The sequence below is a fragment of the Polyodon spathula genome, chromosome 10 (assembly GCF_017654505.1).
Source record: "Polyodon spathula isolate WHYD16114869_AA chromosome 10, ASM1765450v1, whole genome shotgun sequence".
In the NCBI taxonomy this organism is placed as follows: Eukaryota; Metazoa; Chordata; class Actinopteri; order Acipenseriformes; family Polyodontidae; genus Polyodon; species Polyodon spathula.
Window position 1 is genome coordinate 8,322,817 of NC_054543.1, and position 25,977 is coordinate 8,348,793.

General features: G+C 45.2%; 1 protein-coding gene across 3 annotated transcripts in view; it reads right to left on the reverse strand.

Moving 5' to 3' along the window:
- Positions 1 to 2,529: 2,529 nt before the first annotated feature.
- LOC121321779 (bifunctional heparan sulfate N-deacetylase/N-sulfotransferase 2-like) overlaps positions 2,530 to 25,977 on the reverse strand; it is a 39,750-nt gene continuing 16,302 nt past the window's right edge. For 2 of the 3 annotated variants that reach the window (XM_041260973.1, XM_041260974.1), the window contains exons 2-14: positions 14,029 to 15,693; positions 12,511 to 12,598; positions 11,978 to 12,132; positions 10,927 to 11,112; positions 10,520 to 10,648; positions 9,715 to 9,897; positions 9,096 to 9,192; positions 8,072 to 8,195; positions 7,416 to 7,590; positions 6,953 to 7,123; positions 6,746 to 6,855; positions 6,198 to 6,300; positions 2,530 to 5,696 (exon numbers count right to left, since the gene is read on the reverse strand). In XM_041260973.1, the coding sequence (XP_041116907.1) occupies positions 5,571 to 5,696; positions 6,198 to 6,300; positions 6,746 to 6,855; positions 6,953 to 7,123; positions 7,416 to 7,590; positions 8,072 to 8,195; positions 9,096 to 9,192; positions 9,715 to 9,897; positions 10,520 to 10,648; positions 10,927 to 11,112; positions 11,978 to 12,132; positions 12,511 to 12,598; positions 14,029 to 15,048 (2,667 nt within the window). In that variant the 5' untranslated portion in view covers positions 15,049 to 15,693 and the 3' untranslated portion in view covers positions 2,530 to 5,570. Of the gene's footprint in view, positions 5,697 to 6,197; positions 6,301 to 6,371; positions 6,696 to 6,745; positions 6,856 to 6,952; positions 7,124 to 7,415; positions 7,591 to 8,071; positions 8,196 to 9,095; positions 9,193 to 9,714; positions 9,898 to 10,519; positions 10,649 to 10,926; positions 11,113 to 11,977; positions 12,133 to 12,510; positions 12,599 to 14,028; positions 15,694 to 25,977 lie in introns of those variants that run through there. The other variant, XM_041260975.1, reaches the window with a different exon arrangement.

Consider the following 25,977-nt stretch of genomic DNA (forward strand, 5'->3'; position numbering starts at 1 on the left):
TTGAGCGCTGGCTCCTGGGAGCTCCTGTCTACAGTCAGCCGTGGAATAATCTGAATTTGAACTGTCAACGTCCAGGCGATGGGGCGCAGCCTGCACTCCACGCGACGCGCCTTTACTGGATGCACCACTCAGGAGCCCGATCTTTTTTTTTTTTTTGTTTTTTTTTTTAATGTTTTATAGTCAGCAAAAAAAATAAAAATAATTTGTCAACCTTTAGGAGTTTCTAGTTGCACACGTGCACCTAAATTTAAAGTGACATTCACCCAAGCAAATTTTTAGTCACTGCGAACAAATTAGTCACATGTAGAGCCCTGTTGTTTTGTTTCTGATTTAGTTCCTGAGAATATTCGCCAGTTATTGTTGTTGAGCTGTACTCACCACTCACTGTGTTGTTTTCTGTAAACCATTGATAATGTAGCGATCTGTGCATTTATGTAATCCTGCGTCTCCACTATGTTTTGTGTTCCTTCCCCCTCTTTATTCCCTACTGTTGCTGGTTAAATGTCTCTGTCGATGTGTAATTGTAGCCTGCGTGTGTGGTGCTTTCTGTGTGTCCCCCTGTGATTGGTTGTTGCTGTCTGTGCCCATTTGTCCTGGTGTACAGCTGAGGACCAATGGGATGTGTGTAAGCTCCGGTACCCGTTTTAGCTGCACTGCCAAATATGTTGTTCCAGAAAGCAGTGAAGTGGTCAGAGCGGTAGTCTCTGAGTGGGTACTAGAGATAGCGTCCTGAAATAAAGCTTTGGAACGGAACCAGCCTGTCTGCAAAACACTAAAGAATCTTGGCAGTTAAGAATAGGCTTAATGCCAAAGTTTCTTTTAACATTGTTTTTATTACTCTGGCCAGAGACCTGCACTTACAACTGTATCGTCACATTTTCTAAATTTTCTTTTAATTCTCAAATTAATAAAATCAGAACCAGGATAGTAAAAAAGAGACCCCGGGTAGCGTCGGGTAATTTAAAACCCAGGTTTTACCCGGGTTTTTGGGTACCTGTGCCGACCTCTAATAAAAACAGATTTTCCTATGGAAGCCTGCACGCTTATTCTATATACAGTGGTTTGCAGAAGTATTAACCCCTACCAACAATGTCACATTTTGTTGAATTACAAATAATGTGTGCAGTTTTTCAAACAAACTTTTTTTTTAGTTCAAAGCTTAGTGGTTAAACTGAACACTGTTAAATGATTAAATGTCAGCAAAACTTGCAAAGAAAATGTACAAAATGAAATTTACTGGTTGCGTAAGTATTCAGCCCCTTAAATCAGTACTTGGTAGAAGCAGCTTTTGCAGCAATTCCTGCTATGAGTCTTTTTGGACAGGTCTCTACTAGCTTTGCACAGTAGGATGATGAAATTATTGCTCATTCTTCACAGGAAAATTGCTCCAGTTCTGATAGGTTTGTTAGGGATCAACGATGGACTACAATCTTCAAGTCTCGCCATAAATTTTCTATTGGATTCAAGTCAGGACTTTGACTGGGCCACTCAAGAACATTAATTCTCTTCTTGCTCAACCACTCCAGTGTGGCTTTGGCTTTGTGCTTCGGGTTATTGTCCTGCTGAAATGTCAATTTCCTCCCCAGGTTTCAGAGTTTTGGCTGACTCAGACAGGATTCACCTGTACTTTGCACCATCCATTCTCCCTTCTATACTGACAGGCATCCCAATAACACGATGTTTCCATCACCACGATGAGTTGATGTGACCATGATGTGCAGCGTTAGGCTTGTGCCAGACGTAACGCTTGGAATTTAGAGCTAAAAGTTTCATTTTTGTCTTGGCTCACCACAAAATCTTTTCCCACATGCCTGCAGTATGATTTACGTGCTTTTTCGCAAACTCAATGCTTGCTTTAAGATAAGGCTTTTTGAGTAATGCTTCTTTCTTGCCACCCGACCATACAGGCCAGCTTTGTGTAGGGACCAGCTTATTGTTGATGTGTGAACACTGACTCCCATCTCAGACACAGAACTTTGCAGATCTCTCAAGGTCATTTTTGGCTTCAGAGTGACATACCGAACCAGTTTCCTGCTTGCCCGGCTGCTCAGTTTGGGAGGGCGACCTGATCTTGGTAGTGTCTGGGTGGTATGATGCATCTTCCACTTCTTAATGATGGACTTCACTGTGCTGAGAGGGATAGTCGGCGCCTTTTAAGTTTTCTTGTACCCATCTCCTGCTCTGTGCCTCTCTACCACTTTATCCCTTGTTTCGAAAGCTCCTTGGTCTTCATGGTTGCTTTGTTGGATCACTATGTGAGTTGCAGCTTGAAAGTCTTTGTATTCCCGAGAAAATAGTTAAACCACTTTGCATACACACAGGCTGAAACCATTTCACTAATTTTGTAACCTTTCAAACAAATCATTTGCACCTGAGCTGATTTAGGACTGCAGTAGCAAAGGGTTTGAATACTTATGCAACTGAGATTAATGGTTTTCTCTGTAAATCTTATTTATATTCTATATGCATTTTTTAACTTCATCAATGTGGATTAGTTTGTGTAGATTCTACTGGCAAGTATAATTTGAAAAGCGTCGTGGAGTACAATCAGGTGCCAACAAAATGTGAAAACTTGGCGGGGGTTGAATACTTCTGCAAACCACTAGTATTAACACTGATAGCATTAACCGTGTAGATCTGCTGTGTTCTCAGTTGAAAAAAAGCGTTAATCTACTATCTAAAAGTTTGACTACTAGACTGTCACAAAGAGACAGGTGGTGCAGTAGGCTAGTTCATTAGCATGTTGTGCCTCCTTGTGGAATTGGATTTGAATCCAGATGAGTTTCTTCCTTTATTTTCAGAGACACATTTAGTTTATGGTATAGTCAATGAAAAAAGCAAACTGCCATGAAAGTGAGGAAGCACAGTGGGCTACTTTGCTAGTATGCTGTGCTGTGCTCCTTGGAGAACTGGGTTCAAATGCCGTTGAACCCAGCTGGATTCAAACAGTCATCTTCAGGAAGAGGCAGCCATGTGATTAGCCCACTGTACCACCAGCTTCCACAGGAAAGCTGTGTTTCACATTGCCTATAACAGGAGTGGCCAACCCATGTTCCTGGAGAGTCTCAATCCTGCAGGTTCTGTAGGTAGCTCTAAATCATCAATCGCTAAATATCTGGAACAAACAGTAATTCTGACCAATTAAGCCCAATCATTAAATCAATTACATCATTAAGAGGCTGGGGTAAAACAAAAAGCAGGTCACCCTGAGGCTTCCAAGACCAGGGTTGGCCACCCCTGGGCTATAAGGTCAATTAACCAGTTTTGAAAATAGAGGCAAGAATCAACTGGATTTGAACCCAGTTCTCAAAGGATAACATCACAGCATGTTACCAAGTTAACCCATTAAGCCATGCCACCTTGATGGGAAAGTTTCCTTTACCGTCCCCCAAGGAGAACCGCAGCGTACTAGTGAATTAGCCCACTATGCTATCACACTTCTACAGAAGAATGTGCCGTGCCCCACCCCCCCAGTTCAGGATGTTAGCACATTATCACACTGCACCACTGGGCTCTATGCAATAGCCAAGCATCGCATATGCAATCCTCTATAAACCTCTTCATATTATTATTTCCATGCTTAAGACCACTGAGACCTTGTCCTGTCTTGTAAAACTGAGTATCAAAAATGTCTTTGAAAATGAAAGGAAAACCCATGTCTCTAACATAGGGTTTGAACCCACTAACCTGGGAATTAGAGTCCCATGCTCTACCAACTGAGCTCCCCTGCTTGGTGAAACACGTTATTACATTTTGTGACGTAAACCTGGGGTTAAATTGTGCTGCTCATGGTCGTTTCATTTGGGTCTTGAACTGGATTCAAAGCCAACCCTTACGGGTCTGTAAGTTAATTAAAGAATATTTTGGAAAATGAGGGATTAACACTTGAACTAACTGCCTGGCCAATCAGCATCCAATGCTCTACCACCTAAGGCAACTGGAGAGCTGCTTTGCACACTTGTAAAATGCCAACTAGTACTTGAATTCATTACTTGTAGAATTTCTAGGAACAGATTGAGACTACGTAACATTTTCAACACACAAGACAAAGCCTGAAACGCAACTCTGGTGTTTATTTATTAATGCGTTTTTCTCTTATTCAGAGAACACCAGGGCTGTGCCTTTGAGTTGTTTTGGATGTCAATGAATTTTTTTTTGTCATATTGGCAGTCAGAGTTTGGCAGGGTCCTGTGGGTAATGAATACAGTGAAAGATACAAATCAGAAGTGTCATACTAACAAAGAATCAAACAGGTCCCCAGTCTCCCCTGGTAAAGGCACGGCCACGTGGTGTGCAGGTGGAGTCAGTCAGGGGAGCACAGGGGCTAGGTGGCGTAGTGGGTTCAGCCTTTCACCTTCCTCTGAAGGCCTGGGTGCTAATCGGAGGGAGGGAGGGTTGTAGTGGTTTCACATTAATAACCTCAACTTTGACCCGAATTTCTGGGAAGCTACCACGGCTATATTATGGGAGACATGCAAGGATAAAGAAATATAACAAATTAAAATAAAACTGTTTAGCAACATCAAACAGACAACAAAGCCTTACTATACAGAATCGACTCAGATACTCTTCCAAAACCCTGCAGAGCAGCATTAGAGATGATACTGTGGTGGTGGCGGTTCTTTTTAAAAATACTTAAGGACAGACCACAATATGGAACTTTAACTCCCCCAATAACAAGTCAGTCTGTCTAAACACCTCTCCGTTTGTATTCACTTTGAGAGATAACCAGATATACAGCTTCAAATCTCCCAACTGGTTGCTGCCGTTTGAAATAAAAATTCTCAGATGCAGTTTTTCGTTGCATGGCAGTCCTTGAGAAATCAACGGTTAACAGCAAAAGTACGCAGCAGGATACAACTTGACACGACGTTGGCCTGGTTCAGACTGCCTGTCTGTAGAGTCCTGGGATAAATAAAAGCAGCTAGAATGCTGCAGCCTGTTCATCTCTCTCCCATTCACACACACCGCCAACCCTCTGGGTTCATGTTTAAAATCAGCAATAGCAAATGTCCTTTATTATTTGAAATGTCTCATTTAACAAAAAAAAAAAAAGAAATAAATAAAAATGTTTACACACAACAGCTTTCTAAAAAAGAAATGTGCATAAAAAATTAAAAAACAAATGAAAGACAAAAAGGGGGTATTGGAGAGAGGGGGTTATAGTTTATGGGTGTCCCTTTGTGTTTGAGTCTCCATTCAGTCTCCTTAGTCATGTACTGCACTTTAAAAATACAAAAGTATCCGTACAGGTTTAACAGCAGCTCGGACACTGCTGCCGTGGACGAGTTCCCCACAGAGCAATGAACACCAGGGAGGAGGAGCGAGCGAGCGGCAGGCATGTGCGAGGAGAGACCGTTCACGCGGGAACATGTTAAAAGCATCATGTGAGCCACAGCACCCCCTATATGAGACCCATGGTAGTGGGGTGTGTGTGTGCCCTTGTTCCCTGTTTCACTGTCTCTCTCATTGGGTTTTCTCTGTAGTTACTGGTCTTTGTGCTCCCCCTCCCTGTTTGCTTGCCTGGCCCGGCTCTGGCTCTGTCTGGAGGTCAGGTTCCGGTTCTGTGTTCAGCTCCAGCTGCTGCTTTGCAGTTCCTCTCTGAGCCACACAGGGATGGACTGACCCAGCCTCTTGAGCAGCTTGAGCAGTGCCATGTTGTGATCGCGGTAATACTCCGACAGAAAGGAGCGTGTCTGAGACAGAGAGAGAGAGAGAGAGAGACACAAACAGACAGAGAGAGAGAGAGTGGGTGAGTGAGTGAAAAGGAGAAACAGACAGACTGCCTCCAACTTATTATACAGCTTCACTGAGGATCTGCTTTTCTCTCACCTATATACACTTCCACTTATTTCAACTCGCTGACATCCTGACCTTAATTTCTAACGACTTCATTTTTACAGAAGACTGGATTAACTCTACCGGCTGGTCTCACAGACTGCAATGGACAGATGTAACATTAGGTGCTCACCAGGGTCAGTGAAAGCAGCTGTTAGTGTTGTTGCTGGCAAGAGAATTACAATAAAAATTTCACTGGTAACTCAGATTACTAAATGAGCTCCATGTGGTTGATATCACCTAGAACAAATGAACACACTTAAATATTTGCTCATGACATTTTCTATTGTACGTTTGCATATGGCATGTGCAGCTTGTAAGCGTTTCCTGGGGTTCGATGAGCTGCAGTGTGTGCTCACCTCGGGCTCCAGCTCTGGGTATTTCCGGCCCTTGCTCTTCCCCAGGCACCGGGTCCGACCCGCTTCCAGGCGCTGGCACCAGAACCCCTTACTGTCATCAAACCTGAAAACACACAGAACAGAACCAGACCCAACCCCTTACTGTCATCAAACCTGAAACACACAGAACAGAACCAGACCCAACCCCTCACTGTCAAACCTGAAAACACACAGAACAGAATACAACCAGACCCAACCCCTCACTGCCATCAAACCTGAAACACACAGAACAGAATACAACCAGACCCAACCCCTCACTGCCATCAAACCTGAAACACACAGAACAGAACCAGACCCAACCCCTCACTGTCAAACCTGAAACACACAGAACAGAACCAGACCCAACCCCTCACTGCCATCAAACCTGAAACACACAGAACAGAACCAGACCCAACCCCTCACTGTCAAACCTGAAACACACAGAACAGAACCAGACCCAACCCCTCACTGCCATCAAACCTGAAACACACAGAACAGAACCAGACCCAACCCTTTGTTCCTTGACTCACGTCAGTGCCTGTGTGTAGTTGAATAGGGGGCTCACCCCCAGGAATCTTTGGACCTCATCCAGTGCAGACACTGGCTTCAAACGGAGCTTAGCTCCATCCACCAGCAGGAGCTGCAGAGAGAGGAAGAGACTGTGTGAGAGATACAGTGTGCGTGAGACTGCAGTGTCAGTGCTGCAGGGCTGCAGTGTCAGTGCTGCAGGGCTGTACCTGGCTGGGGGGGTAGTACTGGAGCCACCTATCCAGGTGAGATGCGTAGGCCCCCGGGGAGAGGCAGCGGCTCTGCAGGGCTCGGAGCTGGGGCGGGGCACTGGGGGGGGCGCGCACCACCTGCTGGAAGGTGTAGTTCAGAGCGACAGGGTCCTGGTGAGCCAACTGGTGCTGTAGAGACAGAGACTTAAACTTGATACAATACAGTGAAGGACCATCCCCTCATTCCCTGTCTGAATCAACTCAGCTTTCAGGGTGCAGATTGTGCAAACAGACCCCCTGGTTATTAGCAGTGTGTCACAGACCTGGTACCAGGAGTGAGCACGCTCTGCTGGGTTAATGAGCAGTCACTGTCCCCCTGGTTATTAGCAGTGTGTCACAGACCTGGTACCAGGAGTGAGCACGCTCTGCTGGGTTAATGAGCAGTCACTCTCCCCCTGGTTATAAGCAGTGTGACGCAGACCTGGTACCAGGAGTGAGCACGCTCTGCTGGGTTAATGATCACTGCAATGATCTTGGCTCGTGGCAGCAGAGAGGCAGCGCGGCGAGGGACCGGCTCTGTGTCAAAGTAATTCGCGCTCTTCTCAAACAGGAAGTCCGTGCTGGCGTTGGAGGGGAAGGGGAAGAAGTCCATGTACCTGTCAGGGGGAGACGAGATAAAACGAAAAATAAAACAACTTCAAAACTGCAGCGCTAGTTCACATTGAACTGATATGTTAAAATGAGCTAGACTGCCGTTTATAATATACAGCTAAGGAACAATTAAAAACACAGTACAGGGTGCTGCGCGAGATACAAGCTTATACTTAAGAGTGGCCACTTAGTCTACTGCATAGTATGATGCATAAACAGGGATGTAAATAAGACAGATCCATTCCTGGTTGTACCAATTTAAGACACACCTGAGCTTGTTACCTGCACACTAATGTTACCCAAGCTCATAGTAAAACCTGAAATGGATTAAACTGCTATGCAATAGCAGGCTTATTTCAGTCCCTGCATAGGGAATATGGTAACTTAGGCCTTTTTTTATTTAAGGTGGTCCGAGTGCTGTAAAGAAAGTTGCGGCTATTTCTAATAGTTCTACATAAATGTGTGAGAGCAGCAGCCAGTGGTTACCAGTCGATGCCGCGGTGGTAGTTGGGCCCGTTGAAGAACTGGATCTCTTCAAAGGTGACTGGGCTTGGGAAGTTACTGGTGAGCGCTGGGTGCAGAGAGAGGAAGAAGTGCAAAGCTGTCGTACCTGAGAGAGAGAGAGGAAAGAAACAAAAGAAAGAAAAGGCTTATTAAGCTCACAAAAGGAATGTAAAACCTGGACTGGCTCACACTGCTCTGCAACGGGAGTCTCTCGTACAGTGGTGGAGCAATAGCAGGTGCAGCTGCACACAGGCCCGCGCGCTCAGAGGGCCCAGGAGGGGTTTGAAAGTTTTTTTTTTTTTTTTTTTTTATTAACAATGATAATATCCTTCACGGTTTATATTTGCCGATGTTACACATTTGTATCACTGTAGCTGCCGGTGTACGATGCCAGTAATTCACATTGTATCCTCCCTCATTTCAACAGGTATCGCTATTGTGTTAATCATTCTGATTTTTTCCCCCCCCAGAGGCTGGTACAAGGCACGTCTTCATGGAAGGTTTTGGGGTACTATTCAGCACAGACATTTGCAGTTATATTCTGTGTACACGATTCATCCTGTAGTTTAGATGGAAGCTGTTGGGTGCTGCTGCGGGCACCAAAATAAACTACAGCAAATCAACATGCCTGCATTAAAAATAATTAAAAAGAAAAAATTTCCTATACAAGATGATTTCTGCAAATGTCTGTGCAGAATGGTGAATTCTGTAATAATTTCTGTGATCGCAGAATTGGGGAATCCTGGTAGGGTTAATGATTAAGCCTGTTTGTTTATTATTAAAAATAGTATATAGTGTTGGATGTAAATATGTATTCAAAATAAAATAAAGCAGGTGAGTAGCAAATGTTCTCATTATGTACTGTTTCATCCATGCAAACATTCTGACAATTAAATACAATTCAATATTGAACACTTGATTTGGTGTGTTTGATGTTTGGGGAAGGGGGCCCTCAATAAGGTCTTGCGGGGCCCATCTTTCTCTTCCTCTGCCACTGCTCTCCTACCGGTCTTTTGTGGTCCGATCACCAGGAACTTGGGCAGCCTGTCGCAGGTCTTCTCTTTGGACCAGATGTCTTTGTGTCGCTTGTCATCGCAGGGGTTCTGAAACAGTCGACACACAGAGAGTGCACCACGTAATCTTAAAAATTAAAAACATTTTTGGAGTTTCAGGGCAACAGTAAAGTCAAATTCTTAATTATAATTTTTGCACCCATTCCAGGTTTTACCAATAGCTTGATAAGCCACAGTGCACAGGTAATAAGCTCAGGTGTGCCTTAAGCTCATAGTAAATCCAGGAATGGATCAAACTCATATGCAGTCTTACGTCCATCCCTGTTGTAAATCTGGTAAAGCGGTTCATTGCAATATGCAAACGTTCATCCATTTAAAATCGCTGTCAAGTAGATGAACGTTTCAGCTTGTGACTTCTTCAATGGGTGTCGACAGAGAGGGTACGCGATGCTTCTAAGTGGGTAACGCTAAAATGAGTGAGAAGACGACCACTGGAGGAAAGCTGATCATGCGAGGTGTATAAGATGTTTTGGGTAGCGCCGCTCTTCAGTGTCTACTTGACTTGGTTTCTACTATTCTTACATTAAGTTGTGCTCTCAGCCACTCCCATACCTGCCACAAGGGGTCCCTCTCCTCAGGGAAGATCTGGAAGTACTGGTCAGCCAGCTGCTTGGGAGGCAGGGTCTGCAGGCGCAGGTTAGTCCAGCACTGGACAAACTTCACCAGCGACTCAAAGGTGTACAGCCCCAGTCGGTCGTTCCCATAGTTAGAGAGATGGGTCATGAAGATGCTGACCTGGAGAGAGGGAGGGACTGTTACAACTACTGCAAGAACATGAATACTTCACAGAATTTCAAATACAAATAATATTAACACTAATACATAGATCGCATTTTCCCCATAATGCCACTACACTAGCATTTGTGTTCTTGTTATGAACACAGATAGATAGATGTTCTTGTAACTATGGCTCTAAACTATAGTATTATAAAAATGGGCAGCACTGTAATAACAGGAACTGCTACGAGACACGGGAGTTTCTCTGTGAAGAAAGTATCCCTGGTTAAAACTTGTTAGCATATGCTAGCAACTGTCATTGATACTGCTAGGAGAGTAAAACAATTCCTTAAAAAAAAAAAAAAGTTTATTTTATTTTATTTTTTTTTATTTTTTTCCCCACTCCATTTCTAAAGTCTCTCCATTCCTTTCCCATGGTTATGATATGCATTAACGTAGTCTACCCTGGACTGCCTTTTTATTTTGCTTTTTTTTTTTTTGTATGCTTTACCACACCTCGCTATTCTTTACAATGCTTACCTGTGCTTCACCATGCTTTCACTAAGGAGTAAAAGAGCTATATTCTGGTTTCATTGCTCTGTGTATGACAGAGGGGAGCAGGGGGGTCCCCGATACTCACCGGGTTGAGCAGCACCGTCAGGAACAGCTCCCCTCCCCGGATGCTCTTGTCCAGCTCTCGGGAGCCCCCTGGGTACTCGTTGTAGAAGATTGTGTGAGTGAACAGGCCACAGGTCTGCCTGGGCAACACCTGGGGGAGGGGGAGAGAGCGAGAGAGTGTTAACCTGAACAGCTCTGCAAACACAATAGCCTCTGACCACTTTCCCTGGCTACTTTAGCCTGTGCGCTGGTTCACTCTGGCATCATGCTTTTTCAGAAGACAGAATCTATTTTGAGGTCCCTTGATGTTGTTAGTGACCCCCTTGTGGTACTGAGTTGATCTCAGATGGATGTACTTTGTCTCTAATACAGTGTGTGTTTTGAGTTCTCCGTCCCCTCCCTGTGTTCTGGGGTCCCCGGCGCTCTCACCTGGATGCCGTTGTGAATGAACCCCCTGCGGTATCGCGCCGGTCTCAGGTGGGGGTACTCCTCAGTGCTCGTCACCTGGATCCCCCACACAGACTTCCAGGCCTCGTAGAGCTGGCTGTGAACGGGGTACACCCCAGAATGATGGGGCGCCACTGCGTACCCCAGATCTGTGGGGATTCCGTGCTCCTGAAAAACAGGACAAAACATTAAAACATTTGAAAATGCATCCTGAAGCTTGTCGATTTACCTCCAAATGAATATCCAGACCTCCATAAAAAGGTTAAAGGCTAGTATTGTGCAGGGGCCTCCAACCCTGGTTCTGGAAGCTACCAGATCTTCTGGTTATCATTTCAACAGAGCACTGTTACTTAATTGCAGCAATTATTGGCTTTATTAGTCATGATGAACAGGTGTTCCAGATTTTGAGTCATTGAAGACGTAAAGACACCTAGAAAACCTGCAGGATTGGAGTTCTCAGGGACCAGGGCTGGAGTTCACCTGATCACGAGCGTGACACGTGGGATCGAGGGGCTCCCCTTCCTGTACGACTTAACTCCCTACTTTCCGATAAGAACAAGTACTTCAACGACTCAGTGAGTAGAGACATTAGACACAACGGAATCCCCGACACTAGTTGACGCAATTTCCGCTAAGATAATTTAAACTTTTAATTAAATTTTCCGCTTTCGGTGTAGCCACAGCTTGGGGGGGGTGTGGGTGGGGGGTGCGACCCCTATCCCATACCTGCCACAATGTTTTCAGACTCAAAGCTGCTGCACTGTCAAGCAGTCAATTCGACTGCATTTGTGTCCAAGAAAGATATTCCAAGCTAAACCACCAGAGGTAGCCCCCAGGAGAGCAAAACAATCAGCGGAGTCACAATCACACTTCCAGTCCAGACAACAGCCTGCTAGTGTAATTCTAGAATAACCAGCGCATCACAGACTCCCATTCCATAGCAGTTTGATCCATTCCTGACACACCTGATCTTTACCTATACACCGAGGCTAAGCAAGCTTAAAGTAAAACCTGCAATAAAACCCGTCCTCACTTGAGCGAAGAGCTTGTTGAGCCTCATCTGCTCGGCCAGCACGCTCACGTTGTGGAAAAGATGTGGCTGCATGTGGCTCCACATGTGAGGGAACCACCAAAACTCCTTCCTGTGCCGCAGCAGCATGTCATCCCCAATATCCTCCTCGTCCGTGCCTGCCAGAGAGAGGGTAGAGGGCCGGGTTAATCCAGCTGGCTCCCTAACACACACTGGTGGAAGAGGGGAGACACACTGGGCAGGTACAACACACTGGGGCAGGTACATCAAACTGGTTCAGAGACACATGCACAGTTTATTATCCTCACTGCTGCAACCCACCTGGCATCAGAGCAGTTTTGGCGGTGGGGGGCGGATTGCTAGCACCTGGTCATTTCAATAATAAACAAGGGGAAGAGGAGCTCTGAAATACAGGAACGCTTCACAAAAGCCTCATTTTACAGATACTCAGCAAAAACCTTTTGAGAACTCTTATCTGAAAGATTAATACAGCTCTTCCACTCCCCTCAGCGCTGTGTCAGGGCTGCCTCCCTCACCTGTGTGATGGAACTTCCCTGAGAAGCCCAGGTTAAAGGTGAAGTCGGGGACCAGCGCTCTCAGTTTGTTCTGGGTATTCAGGAGCGCCTGTGAACAGGAGAGACCTCGAGATCAAAATGAATCAATACTGCATTACCACAGAGTTCAAAATAATTTGAAAATTACAGCCAACAGAGATTCTCCAGCCAGACATATATCTAAGTGCCACACAGACAGCAGTCTCCAGTAAATCGCCCAGATTCAGACAGTCCCAATAAACTATACTGAGGAATGCCCTCCCCAAGGATCGAGATGCATGTGACAGTGCGAGTGAGTGTGACCGACAGCCACGCTGTACTGTAGCTATCGCACAGGCCCCGTGACTGTGTGGAATCCACACCGGGCTGATTATTGCACAGCCTGCGTTTCCACTGCGCTCCACGAAACAAGAGCCATCACGGCCCGGAATTACTAAAACCAGCGCTTACTGACTCACAGGGTCATGAGCTTAAGAACTTAGTGAATCTATAAAGCAGACCTCACTCCAATAGACTCATAGCAGCACTACATCAGCCATCCATGGTAACAGACCAGCAACCTGTAATTTAACAATATCAGTTTTCCGTCCAATAGGAATTTTCGACAGTATTGAGTATCTGAATGAGTCAGATTTTTGGAAAAACTTGGCAGGGGTCCTCGTCAGGGTCAGTCTTCCAGTACCATGGCAACGCAGTCAGCTGACACAGGAAGGAATCGAATCTTTCCCTTCTCCCCGAGTGTTTGGTACAAATACAGAATAACTTCTGGGAAGGCTTCAGACTTTGAGCAGCTCAATTAACCTTCCCCTAATTATCAAACATAAACCCAATGTCACATATTATACAATGAATGTTGCTAAATATTGAAATGCTTACCTGAAAACACTAATTGTAAAATACTTCATTTTTTTTATGTCAACCTTTGAAAGACATTCTATTTTCACCAACAGTTAAGCAAACAAAATACTGTAAAAACAGCAACAGACACGTGAACACCCCTTGTACTGGACAGGACGATCTATAGCAGAAATATTTCCGATCTTTGAGCTGGAAATAACACTACTCTGTCAGAAATTTAAATGTTCACAGGGAACTATGTACAGACCGGGGGGGGGGGGGGGGGGTGGGGGGGGGGGGGGGGGGGTTAGACGGGGGGGGGGGGGGGGGGGGGGGGGGGGGGGGGGGATGGATGTACAGGTCTACAGTCCCCCCAAGTTTTGTATAACGGGGACTTCAAACATATTGCACTGAAGCCTCCATGTACTATAACATTGAAAATACATAAAAATTTATGAAATCTACCCAACACCTAACATCCTCCCCTAACCCCTGTCCCTGCTTTCAGACCTCAGATCAACACTAAATCTTGGACTACCTTACCATATACTACCTAACAAACTTTCACCACACCAGCACTAGCTATATACTACCTCAAATAACTAAGCTACCCAGCTAATTTACCTGCCTAACTAAACTAACACCCCGCCCCCCCCCCCTTACCGCCACATCCGACACCTTCATTCGCGTACCCTCCTTGCCCACGAAGATGTCGTCAATGTCAACGAGCAGGTAGCGGTCGAGAGAGAGGCAGAGCCTGCGTCCGGTCAGGTGTGCGATGGCGTCGATGAACACCAGCTTGTGCAGCCAGAAGGCCAGGTTGTTTCCGAAGAAGACGCGCTGGATGCCGTCGTGCAGCCCCAGGTCCTGCACCACGGTGGCGTGCTGGGCCCGGTGCTCGCTCAGTTGAGCCAGAGCCTCCGAGGACTTGGTGCTGGCCAGCAGGACAGGCTCGTAGGTGCTGTGGTTGGACTGGAAGACAGTCCAGTCGTCTCCAGGCAGGGGCCCCTGCTCCACCTCGTTGGCGCGTGTTACGTAGAGCAGTGGCGCGGCGGGGTTGATGCGGTAGTCACGTAGCCCCAGGTTTGAGTGCAGGAAGAGCGGGAAGCCCTTGAGCTGGGCGCTGAGCAGCGAGTTCTCGTTGGCCTTGAAGAAGCCGATCATGCCCACGCCAAAATCGGCACAGTACTTGTCCAGCAGTTCCCGGTTCCAGGCGTCCAGGTTGACATACTTGAGCACGTTCTCGTAGATGACCAGCGTGTAGCGGCCACGCCCCCTCTCCGTCAGCACGGGCATGTCCCCCTTCCCCGGGGCGATCTCTGTGCGGTATTTGAACCGGCTGGACTCCAGCATCGCCACAATCTCCTGGCCCAGCTGGGAGTACTGGCTCTCCACGAACACCAGCACCGTGGGGTCCGTGTGAGACGTGTCCACCACCTTCACAAAGCGCCGCTGTCCCGCCTGCAGGGGGATGAACGGAGGTGCCCTCTGCCCCCCCTCTGATCCTCCTCCTGCCCCACAGTCGCTGAAGGGAAGAGGGGGCGCCTCTTTGATCTTGGGGCTGCTGCTGACATAATAAGCCAGGAAGCACATGGAAAGCAGGCTGAAGACGATAAGGGCCAGGATCAGACGGTGCAACTCAAGCTGCCGAAGGCTACGCACAGACTTCCAGACCCAAAGCATAGCGGAGGCGACAGCAGGAGGACCAGAGGCAGGGGAGGAGAAGAAGGAGCAGGTACAGAGAGAGAGAGGAGGGATGAGCAGCAGACACTGGCAACAAGCTCAGCTCAGGAACAGCCATTTACTCTAGGTCACCATGGTACCCATAGTCTCTCCCTCTGCTTGCCGTTGTCACTACCCGCTGCAGACATGCACACACACACAGGCTCACTCGAACTCCCCTCGCCCACCCTACCGATCTGTAATTGTCGCTATCAATTCTTCACCCACTCAGTTAAGGATCAAGAGAAGCAAGGCTGCTCTTTCAATCAGTCTCAACTCTCCCTTTCCTCACAGTGACTGTTGCCAGCTCCTCTCTCCGCCTCTGACACACCAAGGACTGGTTGCCCTGTCACACTCCTCCTCCTCCTCCTTTCTCTGTGTTTTTTAAAGAGCACAGATTTGTATTCCTTCTTTTTCTCCACGTGTTTGTCTTTCATCTAGTTCTCTTCCTCACTCTCTCATTCTTCCTCTCTTCAGCACTCCAGAGCTGCTGCTGATGCCCCTGTCCTGTGATCAGCCATGCTGTGATTGGTGGGTTTCTCCGTGGTGGACAGAGGTCCCGGTCCCTCAGCAGTGTCTTATTCCAGGGGCAGTAATATCACACACCTGCATGGACAAACAGATAAGAGTTAAACGTTTAGAATTCTGCATACCTGCTTAACCTTTGTCAGAAAAGCGCATGCAAAAAATATGATCCAGCGGTGTGCATACAGCTCAAGCTAATTCTTTTCATTCAGAACTATTCAACACTCAATCGTACTTTGAAGACTGACTTCTAGTCTAAATGTTTTTTGGGTTTTTTTTTTTAGAATTAAGATACAAGTGAAGATATATTCAATCTTTTTCCTCATGTTACACATGTTGTCATATGAATGTACTGTAACCCGGAGAAACTCTGAGGGGAAGCAGCCTTTGACCTACAAAACACCACACATTATAAAACAAAAAATGTGAAGCTTGAAATAATGGAATCCCCCCCCTTAACCCAGTTTACACTGTCGAGATTACTGACTTATTCAAAGTCGCCAGTCACAATTTAAACCGCACTCAAAACACGTTTGGTTTAGTCTTTGTTTTCTCGTTTTTCTAGATCACATTCTCTTGCTTCCTCAGTGTTCAGCCCACGTTCCCAGGAGGGTCCCAAAATAACCACCCCCCCCTTCCTGTGGAGGGATTGCTTTGCAGGTGTGTGACAGAGACAGGGGGGATGTTAATCTTTCAAACAGACTGTGTTCCCTTAGCAACAAGCCTCTCTCTTGCCCGGAACGGTCTACACGTCTTTTTGGGTCACATTAAGCATCTACTTTCATTTTACATTCACAATGCCGAATTTGGAGCGTGGGAGGAAGCAGTCGTTTCATAGGCTGGCTGGCGGTCCAAAAACGACGATCTTCGAAGACCAAGTGGCCTGTGCCGTTACCCCCTTCCCTGGGTATGAGAGCACGTCTCGAAATACCTGCAGTTCCCACGATATAGCCTTTCACAGCTCCATATGTCACTGCAGTGTCCAGCTCTCACTGCCCCTTCTCTCTCTCTCTCTCTCGAACAGCTCAACAGAGATATCCATAGTGCTTCTGCAGAGCACATTAATAAGACTCCCATTGCAAAGCAGTTTTACTGGTGTGAATGTAAAACCTGGAATGGCACAAACTGCTCTACAACAGTGGACAGCATAGCGCTGGATGTTATTTGTTACTGTCTGATGAGATTCACCTTAATCTTTTTGGATGTCTAGAAGTTTACTCAGCTCTTCAGCCCTCCCCCCTTAGTGAGATCGCTTTCCATTCATTAAAAATATACTGAGTGGGAAAGTGCTGACCCTGCACAGGCTGCACAATGGGGCCCTGGCAAGGGCACTTTAAAAGGGAATCACCCCACTGACACATTACACAAACTGCGAAAGTCCATTTTTTGTATAATTATATATTAAACTTCCCAATTGCCAAAAATAACACACACATGGGTCAGAGCCAAATATTGAATACAGAATTCTACAGTGCCACTTAACTTGCTTGATTGATTGAGACAGACATAGAAGACACAAACAGGCAGACACTGCAAAGACATAATACATTCTGTAGCAAAAATGGCCATCGTCTTACTCTGATTTCTGCCACAGGTGATTCAATAGGGTAGCTGGTTCATTTTACTGCTGATAAAGCATGGAACCAAATAATACTTTTAGTCCTACCGCTTTTCAAAACTGATTGGTTTAAATTTTGAAAGAATACTCAAAACTCGAAGAGCCCACACTTGATTTGGCACAGCTTTAAAATAACAGAAATCTGGGAAATGTGATCCTGTCTGCGGAAGAGCTGTCTGACCCATAACCTACAGCTAAACTGGGAAGACATCAGGGTTTACCTACAGGAGTAGCCTGCACTCACACTGGGGGAGACAGAGGCACGCTAACTGACCCTGCCTCCTAATCCACAGCCTGAAATGTGAGTCATCTAATAAACAAGCTCTCATCCCGGGATAAACATGAGCATCTTAGTGAAATGCATCTTCCCCTGACACTGCAATACTGACAGATTAGAGAGTGCTTTACTGCCCTGCTCAGGGCTCTCAGTACTAATGGCAGGCAGCATTAGCATCCTGCATGTTACTCAGTGCCCACTGCGCTACATATACCCAGCAAACACTACAGGCAGAATCAAGAACACGCAGCGTACAGGAGTGGGATCACAAAACAAGAAAAAACATTCAGAGGGAGGAGGCCATTCAGTCCATCGATGCTCGTCTGGTAGACAGACCGATTGCCCTCAGAACCTTGGCAAGTCAGATCTTAAAGGATCCAACTGTTTCTGCCTCAACAACATGGCTAGGTAGCCCATTCCATACACACTCAAGAAGGGTCTCCTTCCTTCTGTGAAATATGAACCGAAGTTGAAATATATTTATTTTTCCAAAATCGCAATTTGAATGCAACTGTGGAGCTGGTTTTGGAAAGAGAACTCGATTCCAGTTAGTAGATGCTGGTATCCCAGCATTCCCTCGAGATGCTCTTGTGGATCTCAAGTCCCCTTTGGAGACACAAGCAACAACCACATGTGACCACAAGGTACAAGTGTTCTGTGCAACACTCCCATTGAAAATGAAAACACGCAAACCCGATTAAGAGGGGTGAAAATGAAGCAATGCTGTGCTGGACTGCGCATCCCCAGCAGTTCTTTGTTTACCATGGGGATAAGAACGAGTTCTCCAACTCTTTGCTCAAGTTTTTATTTTTAGTTTACCAATTCATTTATTACACCCAGGTCAGTGATGCGCTCCTTACTTTCAACACTGCTTTGTTCTGTGTAATGAAGTCTACATGCCCAGGATTCCTCCAAGCTTTGGATTTTTACAACACATTCCGACAGATAAACAGTAAATCCTTTTTATAAATACATGTTCAAAATGCACACTTACTCTAACCAAATATGCATTTGAAAGGGTAGTTTAAGATTCCCTCCTCCTCTCCCTGACAGCACAAGGCTGGATGTTACTGGGTTGTCATCTCATGCGATTTATCTTAATTTACCCTGCCCCCACCGATATCTGGAACTTAATTCACCTCATGTAGGCTGTGTGTGTTTTCTCTCTCTCTCTCTCTCTCTCTCTCTCTCTCTCAAGACAGATGATTGCATTTTATTAGGAGAAGTGCCCTGTAAATTCCCCCCCCCCAACCCCATCGTTCAGCCAAATATTTTTTTTACACATCAAAACAGAACTAGTAAGAATCTGGGTCTTTGGGTCTGCAATTTATATCCACTAAATACAACATTCTCAGCTCTCCAGCGCTGTCATTACCCTGAGCACTAGTCTAAGCACTCCCTTCAGGAATAACAAACTAGAAAGGAACTGTTCAAAGAGCAGGCAAGTGGGCAGAGGTCCTGACGGGCTACTTGTATGATGCACAATAAGATTCAAGGAGGAAAAACTATTTTGTTAAGAGGCAAAAGTTAACAGATGCCTGCAACTATAAAACACACTTCATCCACGAACCACCTAGTAAACTAGCACAAAGCGCTATGCTGTGCTTTGAGTCTTGAATCAGAATGCAAACCATATACACCTCTATAACAATACAATATCATATAAAAGAAAGAATCATCATTACACCCCCAGGCAGGCACTTTTCGGTCTCTGAATCGACAGGTCGGTGCACTTGTGCGAGTGCTGAATCACACAGCCCTGTAACCACACGGAGATTCAGGCTTCCTGTTCTCAAGAGAAAAGCAAGAACAAGCAGAAACTGCCCCGTGCTGAACTCCTGTCGCCCCGCTTCCCCTTTCCAGCAACTGGGACAGAGAACCACAAGGGGCTGGTGACCAAGTAGTTTGCTCCTTTTGGTAAACAAACAAAGAAAATAAAATCATTTTAAAAATGTATAAAATCTCCTAGATCTACATCTGCAGTCACATATTCCACTACATACAAGTGTGCAACTATTCAGAAACAAATTGCACGAATCGGTGGAAGGCCGTCAGTGACTTCACAGGGTAAAAATGCATCACTCGAAACTCGTCTGCCATTGAGACCGGGTCTAGAACCCTGCTGCACAGTACCGGATCACACAGATTTCTCTTCCTCTGTTAAAGCTGGCCTCAAGGTTTAAAGGTCACAGAAACCTTGTATTGAAGTCATGACTGCCCTCAGGACATTATGGGAGGGGCAGAGGTCACACAGAGGTCACCCTGGGGTCACATACCTCCGGTCAGAATTCCTCCAGGCGGTCACTAATGAAAGAATTTACGAGCGAGGCAGCGATTCGGCCAGTCAGGGTTCGTCTAGTTCTTGTTAGATGGTTGATCTAGGAAGCTGACGAGCACAGAAGAGCTGAACTCCCTCCTCTTTAAAATGTAAGGCAGGGCACTGACCACACACAACATAAATATTGGGTGCCCAGACTAAATTTGTTTTATTTTAATATCATATTTGTTGCTTGGTTAGTTGGTGACATTACACCACAGGCAGGATGCTGTGAAAATAAGTGACTTTTCATTAAGACCTAAATAGAGCCAACAGCTAATAATAACAACCTTGTCCAACAGAGGGAGAGAGAGTGGACGAAAAAAACTAAGAAAGAAAAAATACAAAGAATCATTAAGTGTTTGAGGTCACCTGAATGCTGACTCTCCCTATTTGTGTTCCAAGGCTTGGGGCACAATGTTATAATACGTGACTGACAGGGAGACTGGTCGCAGTTGCTGGAGGTGGAGGAGGTGAAACGATACACAACAAACCGATTCCAGCCTCACTATTTCTACAGGCATATATGCACATCCTAATGATATATGATTACATTTGAAGCCTTGTTCATAGACACTCAAATGCTGTATGCATCTTTTCTTGTATACAACGAGCATCCTAGGACACATTCATTCTAAACACATTCAACTTATGAATTTACACAGTGCAAATCTAAGACACCCCTGCCATGATCACCATCCCCCCCCCCCCCCCCCCCATGCAATCAGAAGTGTTTGAGAATACCCCAACAAGACAACACAAACACAGTTCAAACACACAAACAATAGGAGAAGCGCACCACTCCCAACCCCCACACCAAAAAGTTGTAAAATTAAATTCACAATAATGCAACAGTAGTAGTAAAGTGTGCTTGTAAAATGTGCTGTGCATGTGAATTGAGGAAGACTGTTGTAATAAATCGAAAAACTCACCCAACCACCTCTGAGCTCTTCTCTCAAATCCCACCAGTATATCTATGCATGCAAATCTTTGTTAAGGAGCTCTAGCTCCTTCCTGCCAAATTATGTTAATGTTCATCTAACCACTCACTGGAAGAACATGTAGTAACACAAAATGAAACCAGTCAAAGTGTTTCAGAAAAGCTTCTTAAATTGAAACATCTGTCAATGTCTTTGAATACAGAAAACACTGATGAAGCTAACTGAAAACACTGATGAACATAAGAGTTTACAAACGAGAGCAGGCCATTCGGCCCATCTTGCTCGTTTGGTTGTTAGTAGCTTATTGATCCCAGAATCTCATCAAGCAGCTTCTTGAAGGATCCCAGGGTGTCAGCTTCAACAACATTACTGGGGAGTTGATTCCAGACCCTCACAATTCTCTGTGTAAAAAAGTGCCTCCTATTTTCTGTTCTGAATGTCCCTTTGTCTAATCTGAAGCCAATTTTTTCCCCATTTTCTTGACAATTTTTTTGTTTTGTTTTTGCTATCAGTTTGCTTGTGTGAATTACCTTCAGACTCACAGAAAGGCAGATGCCAAACATCACTCTGCAGTGTTTAATCCTGAAGTGTAATCATTTAGGAATTAAAGTGACACCCCTGGACACAGACAGACACAGCAGGGTCAGGTCTGGAAGGCACTGTAAAAAGGGCAGCCTGCTGTTTTAAATTCTCAGTATTTAGTTACTGGGCTTGATAATCCACTTTTAGGAACAACAGAAAAACACTGAGCAAGAAAACAAAAGGAAGAATAAAAAAAACAGAATGAAAGAAAAAAAAGCAGAAATGAAGAATTGGGAGAAAAGGAGAAACAGACAGACATCCAGCCTGCAAATCACCCATTTGTATGCGCTGAAGTCGAGGAAGATCACCCCTGCACTGCTTGAAGCTGAAGTTCTAGTTAAAAGGAGAGACAGAAAGAGAGAGAAAGCAGAATAGTGTGTGCACACAATCTCACACTCAACACCATTCCTGTACTCAAACGCACAGCCTCACACCTGCCAGCCAGGCCCCCCCACTCCCGAGACGCTGGCTGTGTGTGTGGGAGTAACTCAGAGCTTCCTCACAGTGGCAATCCCAATATTTACACACTGGGGAAAAACAAACCAGGCACTCAGGAGCTGGCTTCACACCAAAACCAACCAATCACCCCTCCCCACTCTACCCTCCAGTCCTGCAAGTTCTTCCACCACAGTGATGTGAAAGCCATGTTCCCATTTCTCTCCAAATTCCAATGGTCTTTATTGATAATGACAAGTGTTAATGTAGCAAATGTGCAGAAGCATTCAACTTTTTACACACGAGTCCTCTACTCTACCTCTCACCATTCTCCTCATTACTGATAGTAACTTTAAAGTGAGACTGACAAACAGACACCTCACTAACTCCATGTGGCCTGGAATTTGTATATGGGGGTGGGATGGAGAGAATCACTGGTTAATTACCTCTGCAATCAGAACTTGCATTCCCTTTGCTATTCAACCAATGCAAGCAAAACCTAGTGGATTCATTGAATCAAATGCCTTGTGTGATTAAAGCGAAAGTGTACAGACACTATCCCATCCAGAGGTAGTGAGAGAAGCTGCAAAAAAGCAGAGACAGACAGAGAGAAGGAAGCCGGGCTATACTTCCCTGCCTCGCTCACAGACATCACATGGCAGCACTGACAACAGCCTGACCCAGTTCAAAACACACGCAGACGTTTCCGCTGCATGCTTCAGGAAAAGGGAACGCGGAGACAGAGAAAGAAAGAACAGAAAAGAAAAAAAAAAGTACCTAATCATGTATTAAAAACTCACTCATATGGTCTTCCTGCAATCAGACCATGTGACCTACAGCAAATGTAACTCCTAAATATTGAGCAGGAGGCATGTCACTGATGTACAGAGAGATTCCCTAAGTCTTGCAGACTGGTAAAGAAAGTCCTAACCAAGTTATCTGAAGACAAAATAATGGCATGGAAAATAGTACTGACAAGATCCTGTTTATCCCCCCCGCCCGCCCGCCCCGCCCGCCCGCCCAATTCAATAACTTGTACTAAAAAACCCTTTAACTGGTTTTGTTACAATTGAATAAGTTCTGAAATATGAAAAAGTAATGGCGACCTCTGTACGCATGCCTCAGCTATATCCTTCCTGTAAGTGCTCCTGGCCGGCAGGCAGGCAATTTACTGTACATGCATTTGGCAGCACTGAATTCTCAGACAGACAGAAACGCAGCCCTGTGCTAGAAGATAAGGCATTGTGTGTGGGATGTGTGTCATTATATCAGCGATAACATTGCGTGCAGTTTGGGGGAGAGAGATCTGCAAAGCGAATGCTGCTGGTTTTAACAGATGTTCAATAAGACACACCGGAGTGACTAAGCTTGTAATAAAAGCTGGAATAGGTGAAACTGCTATGTAACAGGAGTTTTATTTCCATTCCTGATGATTCAAATGTGTAATTTGTAACTTGGGGTCAGAGTAATATTCTCACTGGAATCCAGGACAGAAATGAGTGCTGCCTTTTTGACCCCCAACACATTTCTATGTTGCAGCAGCCATCAACAGTACAGGATAGAGGCTTTTAAATGCACACAACCTCTTAGAAAGGGTGTAAACCAAGTCAGCTGGCTGATTAAATATTAAACAAGCACTAATGCACGAGAGGGAGAGAGAGCGCCTGAGAGAGAAAGAGGGAGGGAGGAAAACAGGCTAGACCAGAAAACTCAAACTGCACTACATTCATACTGTGTTGAATTAGCTGGCTCTCCGATTCCCAGTACAGTACTGAGTTCTCTATACTAGACTGTATTGAATTAGCTGGCTCTCCGATTCCCAGTACAGTACTGAGTTCTCTATACTAGACTGTATTGAATTAGCTGGCTCTCAGATCCCCAGTACAGTACTGAGTTCTCTATACTAGACTGTATTGAATTAGCTGGCTCTCAGATTCCCAGTACAGTACTGAGTTCTCTATACTAGACTGTATTGAATTAGCTGGCTCTCAGATCCCCAGTACAGTACTGAGTTCTCTATACTAGACTGTATTGAATTAGCTGGCTCTCAGATCCCCAGTACAGTACTGAGTTCTCTATACTAGACTGTATTGAATTAGCTGGCTCTCCGATTCCCAGTACAGTACTGAGTTCTCTATACTAGACTGTATTGAATTAGCTGGCTCTCCGATTCCCAGTACAGTACTGAGTTCTCTATACTAGACTGTATTGAATTAGCTGGCTCTCAGATTCCCAGTACAGTACTGAGTTCTCTATACTAGACTGTTGAATTAGCTGGCTATCAGAATTAGATCTTTTGAATTCAATCTAAATACTAAATTATTACCAATGACAAATACAATAAATCAATGTACAGTTCTAGAAATAAAATACAAAATTCAGTACAAATGACTCACCCACCCTCTACCAAGACCGTACTACTGGGAAAGTTAATAAAAAAATTAAATGAACTGCACATATTAAATGAGAAATGCAGATCAGTATTGATATGGAGATGGGTTCAATCTCGCCCTCTCTCCATCTCTTTCCTTCTACGCCATCAGATGAATGGACTGAAAGCAGATCAAAATCACACAGAGAATCCAGGTCATTTAGAAAGAGAGGACAGACTCGTGCACGACCTTCTACTCCCTGCTAGCAGACTGACTGTGCTCCTGACTATTTTATACCATTACTGATTTTATATATGCAAATACATTTAAAAAAGGAAGGCTATAGATGAAAAGTTGCTGCAACTTCCTGGTATCTGATCATGCGTAAAACTCACTCCAATGACTTACAGCAAACACACATGATGTCAACTCGGTCACTAAGGCTTCAAGACCTTGCGCTAAGGAATGACCGTACCAAGCTCCAGGGGATAATAAGGTCATCTAAGATTATGACTACAAAAATGTATATCAAAACAGGGAAAATGACACGAATCAAACAAATAAACAAACAATACCTTCTGCTCCAGTTTTCAAGGCGCTTGAAGGCTAATGAACGCAGTTCAGTCCTCATTGCAGGGATGTAAATAAGACTCCTACTGCATAGCCGTTTGATCCATTCCTGTTTTTACTAGGAGTTTCATTAGACACATCTGATCTTGTTACCTACACACTGTGGCTAATCAAGCTCAAAAGTTAAACCTGGAATGGGTAAAAGTGCTGTGCTATAAGAGTCTTATTTCCATCCTTGACACATTTTTAGAGAGAGAGAGAGAGAGAGAGAGAGAGAGAGAGAGAGAGAGAGAGAGAGAGAGAGAGAGAGAGAGAGAGAGTGTGTGTGTGTGTGTGTGTGTGCTCGCAAGTGAGAGAGATTGAGAGAGAGAGAGAGGAGTGTGCAGGGCTGGCAGCTCTGATGCCTACAGTAATTGCTCTGATCTTATCCCTGCTGCCTCTCCACTGTGAGTGATATTGATTGCAGCTCTCTCAAAAACAGCTTCAGTGAAGACCGTCGCTGCTGTAATCCCTGTGCCCTGCATCACGATTCGCTCTCAAACACCAGGGATGGAAATAAGACTCCTGTAGCATAGAGGTTTCACCCATTCATAGTGTACAGGTAACAAGCTCAGGTATGTCTTTTCAAACTTAGTGAAACCAGGAATGTTCCAAAATGCTACGTAAAGGAAGTCCTAATTCCCAGAGATGTCTAATTTTCCTTAATTAGTTTGCAGACACACGTGGCAGGAGAACACTGGCCCTCATCAGTTTCATCTTGTTACTGTGAATAATCTGCAGCACTGGTAATTACTGTACAGCAACCCTAATTCTAACCCTATCCATCAGGTTCACCTCTTTACTGTGAATAATCTGTAGCACTGGTACAGTAAATCACTGTACAGAAACTGGAGATGCTGCAAAAGACACAGTGCTACTTTCTCCCTTGTTTTGATTCTTCAGTACAACCATCATTCAGGGTCCCCCAGTGCTTAGCTACCAGGCAAAGCTCTCCACGACACTGAGCTGCAACACCACTACCTGATAAAGCTCAAGTAAACCTTTGCTCCCCCACCCCCACCCCCACACACACGCAGATAATCACCCTATTAAAATCTCCTGCATCTCCAAGCTGACATTTCCAGCAGTGCTGGCTCAGACCAGCACAGCCCCCCTGGGAGTGGGAGTATGATCCATATGTAAGAAATAAACCTGACGCACAAAGCATCCCCTTCAAACAAGTCAGAGGTGTGCAACCCTGTCAGGCACACACT